This window comes from Budorcas taxicolor, chromosome 10 (genome assembly GCF_023091745.1).
Source record: "Budorcas taxicolor isolate Tak-1 chromosome 10, Takin1.1, whole genome shotgun sequence".
In the NCBI taxonomy this organism is placed as follows: Eukaryota; Metazoa; Chordata; class Mammalia; order Artiodactyla; family Bovidae; genus Budorcas; species Budorcas taxicolor.
Window position 1 is genome coordinate 68815037 of NC_068919.1, and position 14466 is coordinate 68829502.

Below are 14466 nucleotides of genomic sequence, written 5' to 3' on the forward strand. Positions count from 1 at the left end.
ACTTAAGTTTCTTATATTTTATTAAAGTGAAACTACTCCAATGTTAGAAATCATTCTTAATGTAATAAAAGAAAAAACAAGATTGTACTAAAAGATCTTACTCCCTTTCCCTTGATTGCCTGATGCTTTTTAAAAATTATATATTTAATTGACCTAGGTGGCATGATTTTTAAAAATATATTTTAATCAACTACATATTAGCTATTCAAAATTTTTTGAAAATACATGACTTTAATGAGCTTATTGCTCTCTGAACTTGTGAGCTCTCAATGTTTATTGCTTGACACTGCCTTTGCTTTGAGTATGGCTTTGAATTCTTTTGGAACACAAAAATAGTGGTACTCTGAAGTTAAATTATGATTATGTATATGGAAGAAATATATGATTATGTATATGGAAGAAATATATATATCCATGTTTTGTTTGTTTCTCCATAGTATTGTTAAACTTAAGAATTTTCCCAAATATCAGTTTTTAAGTAGTCTACCAGAAAGGGAATTATTTTATTAAAATCCATAATCCATTTGTATAAGAAGAAATGATTAGGTTTCTATAATTAGTAAAACAACAAACAAATAGGTATTTGTCGGAATAGTTGTTTCTGCATGAATGTTTCCATTAGTTTTTTTTTTTTTTTCCGTAGAGCTAAATTTTAGTGTGTTATTTAGTTTCTGTCCCTAAGAAGTAATGTTCATTGTTCTATTTTAAAGGCTTGCAAAGTCAACTACAGAAGCCGTGCATGAAAGACAAATGAGAAAAGCAGGCTACTGTGAAGCAAGAGGGACTCGTGGAGTCTGAGACAAAATAAAATTTATGTGGCTCATTTAAGTTTCTCTAAAACATTGTGCAATCCAAACAAATAACCTTTGCCATGTGACTTTTCTGCCTCTAGTTTATATTCATTCAACAGTAACAAAGGTTAATGTATGTGGATTACTTGAAAGTAACATGTTTGTAATTATTATGCTCAGCTATCAATATATTCACTCGGAACACATGGTATTTTGAGCATTTTTTAAAAAAACAACAAATGAGGTAAAAACACTCTCACTCCATTCCAGAACCTTTTCCGCATGGCTAACCTTAGTCCCCATGGGGAGAATTGAAAGGAAGTTTCATGTGATAGAGTAAAGAGTAGAGACTGTTTCTTGACGGTTGCATCAAAGTAGCTGTATCAAAGTATGAATTAAAATCTGACATAGGATTTTGAAAAAAATTCATATTTTCTGGGTTCAGTAAAATTGGGGGTTTACAAAAATAAAAAGAGGGCAGTATATCCTCCTTCTATTCGTTGTTCTATACATTTATTGTCTTTTGCCTTTGCAGCCTGAGGAAGAACCTGATCCTGAAGAGAGGGACAACTTCCTCCAACAGCTTTATAAGTTTATGGAAGACAGAGGTATTTTCATGCTTATTGTTTTAAAATAGACATTTCTAGAATTCCCTGACAGTCCAGTGTTTAGGACATGGTGCTTTTGCTGTCATGGGCCCAAGTTCAATCCCTGATCTGGGAACTAGTGCAGCATTGTGTCTCCCCCCAACCCAAAAGGTAGATGGTTTTTTTTTTCACTGTTTTATGTTCTATGTTTATATATCATTTTTGCTTAAAGCATGGGTATATGGATTTGTATTTCCAGCCTAAGAATCAGTTATAGCTAATAATAATAACTAAGTATTGGGAATAAAGACATCTACTTTATTGCTACTACTACTGTTAGTACTACTAGTATCTATTTTGAGTACAAATAGATACTATAACTACTAATATCTATTTTGAGTACAAATGTAGAGGAAAAGTAGTTGTGATATAGTGAAATTTTATCTCCTTGAGACTTATAAAACCAGAAAATATTATAGTAATAATTGAGTAACAGAAAGTGAGCAGTCATAATGTAAATCTACATACCCATTATTTACTAATGCTGTTTTTGTGGCAAGTAATCTAGTCTGACCCTTGGTCTCAACAAATTAAACATAATGGATTAGCTTCTATCTAAATAGAGTAGGATTTCTAATAAAGTTAGAAGAAATAGAGCCTTTATAAATCATAGTTGGTGACATTACATCAGTCCTTGGAAATCCTCAGATACGTTGGTCGTAGACATTTTGTGGCCTTCAGAAGTGATCCTTCAGATTACTACCAACAGTCTTAACATTTGTGTTAAAGCAGTAAAATGAAACCATGGCCTAAAATGTGCCCTTTTCATTGTGTGTGTTTTTGCCCAGGCTTCTTGAAGCAGCAGCATTATTGGCTACACCTTGCAGGCCCAAGGTTTGATTCAGTTTTATCCAAATTCAGTGGCAGTTAGGTGATTTTACTAGTTCTGGAAGTATAATAAATCTAAAGATCACCACAGTGCTGTATTAAGAATATAGAGAATATTTTGTGTTGTCTTACATAATTTGAGCATCTTTAAAATATATGCCTCTGATTAATGATATTTGGGAAATTAGAAATTGATAAGCTTGTTTTCAACTTAGTATTTTCCATTGAAATTAACATTGTATTTCGGCTCTTGAATATTAAAAAGGTACTCCAATCAACAAACCACCTGTTTTGGGCTATAAAGATCTCAACCTCTTCAAGCTCTTCAGACTGGTTTATCATCAAGGTGGATGTGACAATGTAAGTAAGACTGTAATGAAAATCAGAATTGTCTAGCGTTGCACTGTTATATGTACTTTAGGTAATAAACACATTTTCTTAATGAACATAGAATATTAGTATAAAGATCATTTCCCTTTGCGAACATTAACAAATAAAAACTTAATTTTCCAGATTGATAGTGGTGCTGTATGGAAGCAAATTTATATGGACCTTGGCATTCCTATTTTGAATTCAGCTGCTTCCTACAATGTAAAAACTGCTTATAGAAAGTAAGTAGTATAGTTTATTCATCAAAGAATACATAATTACAAGGAATATTTTCCCTTTAACTTGTTAACAGTTAAGTAAGAACACATCCGTCAAAGAACATTAAAGTTAGAGAAAGTACATAAAAAGGTTTAGGTTAGTGGATACTGTGATTGAAAGTTACTTCAATGCAACAAGTCTGCTTTACTCCGTTTTTCATGTTTGGATTTTGTTTTCAAAATTAGAGATACAGGCAGTATCTCTAATTGTCTGAAATTACATGTTCTAGAATTGTATCTTTTATGGTGAACAGCCTTCATATTAAAACTATGATAGCTATGTTCCATTATCACAAGCTCAGATTTTTCAGGAAAGAAATTTTATTTTCTGGTCAGTATTTCTACTATCCTATATAAAACACCAAGAAACCAGTAACAGGAAAAGTACTTTGTATTAAAAGGCTTGTGTTTTACTTTTCAAAAAATATTTATTTAATGTATAATAATCAAATTAAATATAATGACTAAGATTTCTTAAAATGAAATGTCATCTGTTTAGGTATCTCTATGGTTTTGAGGAGTACTGCCGTTCTGCAAATATTCAGTTCAGAACTATTCACCACCATGAACCAAAAGTAAAAGAGGAAAAAAAAGACTTAGAAGAATCCATGGAAGAGGAGGCTCCAAAAGTAGATCAAGAAATGCCTTTAGTAGAAGTGAAGAGTGAACCTGAGGAAAATATTGATTCAAACAGTGAAAGTGAAAGAGAAGAAGTAGAATTAAAATCTCCAAGGGTGAGTACTTAATACTAATTTTATCCAGTTTTTTTAAGCGTTATTTTAGTCTTTTTAATATGGGCAGTTTCAGATATATACAAAAATACTCCTATGAACATAGTTTATTTTGTATATTTAGTTATGCTTCAGCTAAGCTAGCTTCACTCCCTTTGTCTAAATATATCACATATTATTTATTGTTCTCTATTTATATCTGTTCAAGCGATTCTCAAGTGAGGTCTGTCTCAAATATTCACTTCCTTCGAGTCTTTTGCTAACGTGTCAGGTCACTGAAGCAAATCCTGGTCAAGCATGTCTGCTCAGTCACTAAGTCGTGTCCAACTCTTTGTGATCGCATGGACTGTAGGTCTGCCAGGCTCCTCCGTCCGTGGGATTCTCTAGGCAAGAATACTGGAGCGGGTTGCCATTTCCTCCTCCAGGGTGTCTTCCCAACCCAGGGATCGAACCAGCATCTCCTCCTTCGACAGGTGTATTCTTTTACCACTGAGCCACCTGGGAAGCCCCTGTCCTGTTCAGTCCCTCTGATGTTGCTCTGTCTTATTTACTTATTTACTCTGTTGATTATTTATTGTTCTTTTACCACACTCTGAGCTAGAATCACATTCCACAACGGCAGAGATTAGTGTTATTCCATTCATTCAGAGATCCCAGGCATCTAGAATAGTGCCTTGCACATATTAAGGACTTTCTAGATGGTTGAGTGAATGAATCTCCTGTTTATAATACCTGTGTCTTCAGCCAGGTGGGATCTTTGCTTTCTCTTTACTTACTCCACAACACACTGTACAGCTCTTGGGGCAGTTTTTCATGCCCTGCCTTCTTTCCTAGTTACATGCATCGTGGTTTTATCTTAACTCTGCTCTTCCTCTCCACTAATATATAATTCAAGTCAGGAGTTGTCACCCACTGTTTTGATCACTGTCTGATGATGTCTACACAGTAGGTTTTATCAAATTTTAGAAGTAGAAAAAAAAATTTACCACATTGTGAAAGGAGTTCAGTTATTGTAATAATACATTTTATTTTTCAGTGAAATTGTATTTAATAAAAGACAAGGTGAAGTCATCTCTTTTATTTGCTCAGAAACCGTTTTTTAAAACTGTTCATTTTACTTAGTAAGTGGCACTTTATAGTGAATTTCATGAAACCTCCAGAGTGCTTTGTTTCTTTTCTTAATTTTTAAAGATTATGGTGAAGAAACATGACATTTGTCATCTTAACCATTTTTACATGCACAGTTCAGTGGCATTAACTACATTCATATTGTTTTATGACCATCACCATCATCTATCTCCAGAACTTTTTTCATCTTGGAAAACTGAAACTCTGCCTGTTGAACAGTAACTCCTCATTCTTCTCTTCCCCAGCCTCTGGCAACCACCAGTCTACTTTATGTCGCTATGAATTTGACTTTTACTCTGGATATCTCATATAAGTGGAATTAGATAGTATTTGTCCTTTTGTGACTGGTTTATTTCATTCAGCAGAAGGTCTTCAAGGTTCATCCATGTATGGATTAGAATTTCCTTCCTTTTTAAGACTGAATAATACTCCATTGTATGTATTGTGGACATACTTGCTTCTCATCTTATGTAAAACATCTGCAGAGTATTGCATAGTATGGATGTACCATAAATTTACCTTCCTCAAGGTTTTCTCCAATTTTTTATGATTACAGAAAATACTGCAGTAAATATACTTGTAAAAATGTCCTCCAAATTTATCTAAATATAGAGACTTGTAAAAATGTCCTCCTTATTCATCTGAATACAGACTTCTAAAAATGAGATTTCTGGGACAAAGGTACAAGTTATACAAATTTAAAATTTTATGGATAACAGATGCTTTCATTCATTTACCTACAAATTCTTAAAGAGTACCTGCGCATGTGGCAGGCACTGTTTAGATCTGAGGTTATAGACGTGAGTGTGACAAAGACCCTGCCCTCATGGAACCTAAATTTAAGTTCTTTTTTTCCCCTACTGTTGATGTTTAAATAGTACATAGTCAGGAACTAGGCAAAACATTTGTTATACTGAGATAATGATTGTAAAGTATGCTAGTGCTCCCAGAGTTGTTGGTTCTTTTTTTCCTTTAATCCTCACTTTATTTCAAGTAGGGGGGAGTTCTGCCAGTGTGCAGAAGTTGACTGGAAGGAGAATTCAGGAGATAATGAAATGGCTCAACAGTTTCCTGGTCAGTTGAGCATGCAACAAGAGAATGGATAACAGCTGCTGAGGCTGTAACAAGTTACTACTGGCCTAGTGAGCTCTCCAGATTAAAAGAAATCAGCTCATTTTTTGGCCATTAGTACAATTCAGTTCTCTTAAAATGTAATAAAATGTAGTTACATTGAAATACAGTGATAATGTGAATTTTATCTTAGTAAACAATAGAGTTAGAGATGAAAGAACTTCCAGAAAATTAAGGGACTGATTATTTTCCTTAAAACTTATATCATTGACACTTAGATAATTCTTTAAAAACTTTCATTGTAGTCAAGAAATATTAAAATGAGATAATATAGTGAACACAGGAAAAAAATTTTATTTTTCATGTAGTATGTAGCCAGGGGACATAATAGATTTGTATGTAAGTAATTTACATGGGTTGATTTATTTACTTTGAGAGGAAGCAAAAAGTACACTGGAGCTGACGGGTTATCAGTATCACATCTCAAGCTAGAAAGAAAACTAGTCATTGCCATGATGGTTTAAGAAAAAGATAACATTTTTCTATGTTTTTTCCCCCTTTGTAGTGATAGTTACTTTAAAGTTTTCATCCTCTGTACTAGGGACGAAGGAGAATTGCTCGAGATGCAAATTCTATTAAAAAGGAAATTGAAGAAGAAAAAACAGAAGACAAATTAAGAGATAATGATACAGAAAATAAGGATGTCGATGATGACTATGAAACTGCAGAGAAGAAGGAAAACGAACTACTACTGGGGAGAAAAAATACACCAAAGCAAAAGGAGAAGAAAATTAGAAAGCAGGAGGATTCTGACAAAGACTCAGAGGAAGAGGAAGAGAAAAGCCAAGAGAGGTACATTATCTTATGTTTATTCTCCAGAAACACCTGTCTGGGGTACAGCATTGCTCTGCTCCTGCTTAGAGGTTCAGGTTTGAGGGAATGCTTTCTTATTGGGACTTCCATTCCTCTTGTCTGATGAAGGTGAGACACATTGTGAAGATGATGTGTGTCGCCTTTCGGAGTTGGAGAATATACTGGTCGCACCATTTTAATAGCGCTTGTGCCCTAAACAGTGGCCTCAAAGAAGGCTGCGCCACCCAGTCAAAAGAAAGGCCCTGCAGTTGACAGCAGGGAAGGGAGCTGGAGAAAAATGGAGGAAGTGGACAAGAGGAAACAGCGACAGCAAAAATGCCATTTTAAAAAAGGTACAATGTGGGAAAGCTAACAAACACATGGGTGCACAGTACTAGCAGATGTTTCTGTGTGTTAGCTTTATCTAAGACAGTTTTCTTTTCCAAGTTATTGTATTAGAGTAAGTGGCATGCACCCCTGATTCTAGTTTGGAAAATTCATTCTTGCCCCACATCACATTAAATTTCGGCTTTTTAATGTTCATCCTGTTTGTTGTTGAGTGAAAACTGTGTTTGTTTTTTTTTTATGCATTATACACGTATGGACTGAATTGACTTAAAAATAACCAGAGATTAGGCAGTCCAGCTAGATCATGGTAATGTCCAACTATGTTTGGTGGCCATTCCTTTATTGTCAAATGGATTTACTAATTTTTAGACACTACTAAAAAATGAATTTTAACTCAGCAACAGCATAACACACTTACTTGTGTAGAAGCTCTCCTCCACAGTTATTTTTCAGTGCTAAATTTTCTAGAAATTTGAGTGATTAGGCAAAATTGAGAAAAGTGGCCTGCTGTTTCCAACTAGTGGCTGACACCCATCTGAAAATTAACCGTTGAAAAAATAACTGCAAAAATAGTAATGATTGGTGAGTGGGAGAGGTAATTTTATGATTCAGCATAAATATAGCTACAGGAGTATTCACAGTCACATGTGAATTAGAATAGTGAATAAAGAAAGTTCTGTAGTGAAATACGATTAGGATTAGGGAAAGTAGGAGGAAATAATTGGAGTTGAGTATAATGATATGAGTGTATTAATTCAGATATTTGGACAGTAAATTAATAGGGTAAGGTAGACTATTTAAAAAGTAAAGCCTAACTATAGTTTGAAGATTTGTTAAAAATAACCATCAAAATGTGTATGTTTTATAGTATTTATGTAATACACACTGTCTCTATATATATACACATACACACCATGTGCTTTAAAAAGCCTTTATAATTGATATGTAAATAGAATATTTATTTTAGAGACATAAAGCTTCACGGACTTGAATATGAAGGACGATATTTCCTTTTATTACAAAAACTGAATATACAGTCTATATTCTCATTTAATAGCAGGAATCCTGGAAATAGACTTCTTTTTTTTAATCTATAGAGACTTCTGTTTTAAGTAGTTTTCCATGGTGTTTTGAAATTACCTTATCAGAGTATAATTGGAAGGTGCCCTTGTAAAGAAAACATTCTCACTGCTAATGAGTTGTCAAAGTTTCTTCATGTTGGGTGACCCAGTGGTCCCTAAAATAATGCCCTATGTTTATGACAGAAGATAGTACCTCGTCTTAAGGTTTTTAAAACTCTCGTGACACTAGAATGATCTTTGATGCAAATCTGTTCTGAATTTTTGCTGGGCTAATAAAGAATGTTTGTTTAAAAATATTAAAAATACTTGGATCTCCCTATGTGAATCTCCTTTATATATGATTATCAAAACAAAAGCTGATGGGAGATGTGTAAGAACAAATAGGAACCAATGTAAGATATGCAAAACCTTTGTTCTTCTGGTGCTATCCCACAGTGATAACAAGAGACCTAATACCCAGATGTCTGTTGTGTCTTCATGAGGGTGGGGAAACCTTTAAAATATAAACTAGTTTAAAAGAGTTACTAAGGTAGTTGGCCCTTGTTCATTATTTTTCCCACCAAAAAAGTCTGGGTTAAGAACCACTCTGAATTGAGCAAAAAGTAGTAGTCAGGTAGACTTAAGACACTTCAGTTGCAGAAAGTTAAACACTGTCTTTAGGTCATTTTCACATATAAGGTGGCACTTGAATCCTAAAGACTTCTTCAAAGCATGTTGTTCTAATTTTGCTTTATCAAAAGTGATTTATTTGATTCCATGTCACCATTAACTGTGATGACTGACTTGCCTTTAAGAAGTACGGATTTACTTTTGGTACAGTGCACCTTTTCATAATAAATCAGTTCCTTACTAAGTTGTCTATGAAAATCTTCTCCTTCTCCTCCTTCTTCTCCTCCTCCACTGACATGTTATGAAGGTAATAATTAGGTTGTGACTCTTCTACATGTTGGATTCTTTTAGCATATATTATTTTGTTTTCCATTAAGTTATCAGTAGCATTATCAGTGTTATAACTTACTGCAGGGAAGAAACTGAAAGCAAATGTGACTCTGAAGGGGAGGAAGATGAGGAAGACACAGAACCCTGCCTAACAGGCACCAAAGTGAAAGTTAAATATGGACGAGGGAAAACGCAGAAGATCTATGAAGCCAGTATTAAAAGCACTGAAATTGATGATGGAGAAGTTTTATACTTGGTACATTACTATGGATGGAATGTCAGGTAAACAAGAAATGTATTTTCTTATTTTGAAATTTGTTTTTGGTTCAGAAAGATCATTTTTAATGTTTTGAAGAACTAAAGCAAATAGTATATATGCACTTACACAGCACACCTTGCATTTGATTTTTCCAGGACTTTGAACATTCCTACTATTTCACTTCCCATGTCAATACTTCCAGCCAGAGATCACCAGGATCACATCTGTACCTGAACAAGCTGGGTTTGCTACTCATTTGCAGTAAGGGAGGACACCTAACTTAGGGAACCATGTGGCATGTCAGTTAGAGGGTGGGTCCTGAAAGCTCAGGGTGCCACCTTTGGGAGTAGCAACAACTCAGGATTCTGTGGAAACATCCTTTAGGGAGCTAGACCCATGGCTCCCAACATCACAAGTGGTTTTGCTTGTTTACTTGTTTATTAAATTTATCAGAAATCAAGCCTATATCAAGCACTGTAATAGGTCCGAATTGGAAAATTAATAAATAAGAATGTTAGATAAGACTTAGATCTGAGCTTCTGTTAGGTGATTTTGGGAGGGTTTAGGAAATAGGGCATTGCTCTAGACTGGATGCTGTCAAGAAGCAGGGGACAATTCTGATTGGTTATCTTAATCTTACCTGTAAGAAGGGAAGACTAGACCAAGGTTAATGCTATCTTTGGACTTCTCCCCAATGGCTCAGTGGGTAAAGAATCCGTCTGCAGTGCAGGAGACACAGGAGATGCAGGTTTGATTCCTGGGCCAGGAAGATCCCCTGGAGAAGGAAATGGCAACCCACTCCAGTATTCTTGCTTGGAAAATTATGGACAGAGGAACCTGGCGGGCTATAGTCCATGGGGGTTGCAAGACTTGGACACAATTTAGCGACTAAACCACCCCCCTACTGCCACCACCACCACAATGCTGTCATTGGTAAAGCAGTAGCAGTCACTCGGGGTAGAAAGGATGTTTGGTCATTTTTGTGGCTTGGACAGTGTTCTGTTATTTTTTGTGTTGAGACACAACTAGGAAGTGGTCTTTTTTTTGTCTTGATCCATCATGGTCATGGAACAGACCTGTCTGATATTGATGTTCTGTGAAATTGTTTATGTGCAACAGGAGAATAACACACCCTCGCTGTGAGGGCCAGGACGGCTCTGTAGCAACAGCAAGTCCCAGCTAATAGTACCAGGCCAGTTGCTGGATGTCAGGGACTACTTTTCTCTCTGTTCGTTGGGAAGTCTTGTGTGTTCACTGTATCTGCGGGCCCTGTAGTTGCTTGGAGCCCAGGTGTTCCAGAATTTCCCTACATACTCAGTTTCCTCATCTCTGAGTTGGGAAATACAGAGCATCTACTTTATAGGGATTTTCTGAGAAGTAGTGATAATTATATTAACATGAAAGTTTATATAGTTAGTGCCTGGCACTTAGTTAAGTGCTCCGCAAACATTAACTGTATTCTTTAGTGGGGGCATGTTTGGTTTCTGTCCTCTCACATCATTTTAAAAAGAATATGGATTGAATGAATAGCGTATAAAACTTTACAATTTCTTGCAAATCAAAACCACAATGAGGTACCATCTCACTCCAGTCAGAATGACTGCTATCAAACAGTCTACAAACAATAAATGCTGGAGAGGGTGTGGAGATAAGGGAACCCTCTTACACTGTAGGTGGGAATGCAAACTAGCACAGCCACTACGGAGAACGGTGTGGAGATTCCTTTAAAAACTGGAAATGGAACTGCCTTATGACCCAGCAATCCCACTGCTGGGCATACACACCAAGGAAACCAGAATTGAAAGACACATGTACCCCAATGTTCATCGCAGCACTGTTTACAATAGCCAGGACATGGAACCAACCTAGATGTTCATCGGCAGACTAATGGATAAGGAAGTTGTGGTACATATACACAATGAAATATTACTCAGCCATTAAAAAGAACGCGTTTGAGTCAGTTCTAATGAGATGGATGAAACTGGAGCCTATTACACAGAGTGAAGTAAGTCAGAAAGAAAAACACCAATACAGCATATTAACACATATTATATGGAATTTAGAAAGATGGTAACAACGACCCTATGTTCAGGACAGCAAAAAAGACACAGATGTAAAGAACAGACTTTTGGACTCTGGGAGAAGGTGAGGATGTGATGATTTGAGAGAATAGCATTGAAACATGTATATTACCATATGTGAAATAGATGACCAGTCCAAGTTCGATGCATGAAACAGGGCACTCAAAGCTGGTGCACTGAGATGACCCAAAGGGATGGGATGGGAAGGGAGGTGGCAGGGGGGTTCAGGATGGGGGGACACATGTACACCTGTAACTGATTCACGTTGCTGTATGGCAAAAACCACAATATTGTAAAGTAATTAGTCTCCAATTAAAAATAAATTTAAAAGTAAAAATTTAAACAAAAAACTTTAAAATTTCTTTTCTTTATTCTCAGATCAGCTTCTGTACCCTTCACATTTCTGCCAACACTAAAAACAAACTTTCTTGTCCATCTCTCAGTACTTTTGTATGTATTGAATTCAGGGCTAAAGACTACACTTGACAACCTTAACAAACCTCCCTGCTTTGCACGTGCAGCCCGATGTAGCCTTCTTTTTTCCTCAGAGTCTACTTAGTTCACAACCATCCGCTTTTACTTGCCATCAGTGTGTCTGTTCTGTTTTCTAGACTGTCCCCCTCCTAGCATCCTTCTCTTTTTATCTCTTTAATTTTTCACTGTATGACTCTTAAGTCATTTTATTATATGATCATGTTTGTTCTAACTGGTTATCTTCCTACCCAGCTGGAATTCACATGGTTAATAGTTTTTCGTTGACCTTCCACCCTGCTAGATACTGGGATAATGCATGAGAAGATCATGTTTAAACCATAGTGTAGAGTCATGGTACTGGGTCAGCTGAACTTGTGCCGGTTGGAACAGGGTCCTTCTTTCGCATGGGTTAACGGTGATTGGGTTACAAAGTGAGGGTGTGGTTTGCATCACTAGGCTGCAGTTCAAAGCAAGGACTGCCTGTAGTTTTTTTCTTTTCTTTTCTTCTTTTTTTTTTTTTAGCTAAAATGTTCAGATTTTAGATTTTGGTTCATCTCTATAAATACCTGTAAATAGACATTAAACATATAAATCATAGATAGCTCTATAAATATATACTTATATAATGTAAAAGCTATTGTTTAGTTGTGGGAGGTTTAATTTCTTATTTGCCCCTGATTAGTAACTTGGACTGGCTATATTAAAATGTAGAAGTTATATCAGTATTATGGGAAAGGGGAAAATGAGTTTTCAGAATAAACTTAAAATACCTGTAAAAGAAATTTCAGTTTTAGAGGTGTACAGTTCAGAATAAAATTTTATTAGAAATACTGGAGGCTAGAGAGAGTTCTGGGAGGAAAAGAGTTGAAAAGGACTTCATAAAATAATCTAGAACTCATCATACTACAAATTTGAATTTATCTCACTTGTTTTGCATTATTTGGTTACTAGAATGAATTCCAGTGCAGAATCAGCTTATTTAATTAAGCTCAGATGAGTGGGAGTTGTGGGGGGGAAAGGCAGTTCAAACAGCCGTGAATCTCTTTAGTTTGCCTACCCTACTCTCCCCCTTAAACCTGTCTGCACTGAGAAATTCTCTTGCTGTGCCCTGTTGGTGGCGGGTACCCAAAACACCTGCTGCAGCACCTGGCACACACACTACCAGCAAGTTGGCCGCTGTGCCTGTCACCTTCTGTCAACATAGAACTCAGCCCTCTGCAGTCTGTCTCACTGTTGTTTGTACTTGGTGACTACATTTCAAATAAGGTGTTCTTGTGAATTTTAAAATATATTCTTTATTTTAAGGTATGATGAATGGGTAAAGGCTGACAGGATAATCTGGCCATTGGACAAAGGTGGACCAAAGAAAAAACAGAAGAAAAAAGCTAAAGTATGTATACAGGTGCCGTGTCCTTTAGATAACAGGAGTTGTTCATATTATATTACTACTGTGTTTTTTATAAAACTTGTTTTCTCATATAATCATGTTGAGTCTTTCAAAGTAATTGTGACTTTTCCCCTTATGTCCCAGAAGCTAAAAAGTAAAAAATGTGAACACATTTCCGCACTATTTCGGGAAAGGTAAAAACCAGCTTCCCCTGGGGCGCAGGCTTCAAATGCAAAGGCTTACGAGGCTCTCCAGGAGAGTGGTGAAGTAGGACTGAGAGTGACAAAGAAGAGGTTATGTCCCTCATCTGGAGCGGATGGAACTAACACTCTGCTGTGGGATGCAGACTCAGGCTTGCCAGATTTTAGAACTTTTTTTGTCTCTCAAGACAACTATATTTTTTAAAAAGTAAAATCTGATTTTTAAATGCTGGAAGCTAATACTAAGTATTAAAGCATACATTGGCTATATGTTCTATCCTCATCCACACCCTCAATTTTCAGCCTTTGCTGTAGTGATGATGACATATCTTTCTTTTTCTCAGGAAACAGTGCGAGACAAGGGGAGAGCTGAGTAGTATATAGCTCTCTTATGTGCTGCCTCTGACCTTCACAATATAATTGCAGTGTTACCTTGTTGTAGAACATCATACTCATTTAAGTACAAAACATTAGAAAACTATTTAATTTTAATTTTTCCTTGACTACAGATTAGGTGTTGATGTAAGAACTAATCTTTTTGAGTTACAGTTTTCCTTGGCAAAGTAGCGTATTTATTTTCCATAAAGGTACTATTTCTCATACATTTTATTGTTGTAACCTAGAACAAAGAAGACAGTGAAAAGGATGAAAAGAGGGATGAGGAGAGGCAGAAGTCAAAACGGGGACGACCTCCTTTAAAATCTACTCTTTCGTCTAACATGCCATATGGTTTATCTAAGACTGCAAACAGTGACGGAAAATCAGGTACCAGAAGTGCTCGAAGCAATATGCCAGACAGCTCACCTCTGTCAAATGGAATGGAAGGTGCTCAATTTTGAGGATCATTGATTAAAAAAAAAAAATCAGTCATATAAATAATAAAACCGGTTGTGTGAGAGATTCATAGGAGGTCATCTAGGTTTTTAATACATGATTTAAATTACAAAATTTGAACAAAATATTTATTTTGCTGTACCCTATTTATTTAAAATTAAGTGGTA

General features: G+C 35.9%; 1 protein-coding gene across 1 annotated transcript in view; it reads left to right on the top strand.

Moving 5' to 3' along the window:
- The window catches only part of ARID4A (AT-rich interaction domain 4A), a 57799-nt gene that overhangs the window by 29456 nt on the left and 13877 nt on the right, over positions 1–14466 (top strand). The window contains exons 12-19 of the mRNA XM_052646672.1: positions 1327–1399; positions 2532–2626; positions 2780–2877; positions 3413–3647; positions 6445–6695; positions 9149–9346; positions 13184–13268; positions 14089–14290. Coding sequence (XP_052502632.1) covers positions 1327–1399; positions 2532–2626; positions 2780–2877; positions 3413–3647; positions 6445–6695; positions 9149–9346; positions 13184–13268; positions 14089–14290 — 1237 coding nt within the window. The remainder of the gene's footprint in view (positions 1–1326; positions 1400–2531; positions 2627–2779; positions 2878–3412; positions 3648–6444; positions 6696–9148; positions 9347–13183; positions 13269–14088; positions 14291–14466) is intronic.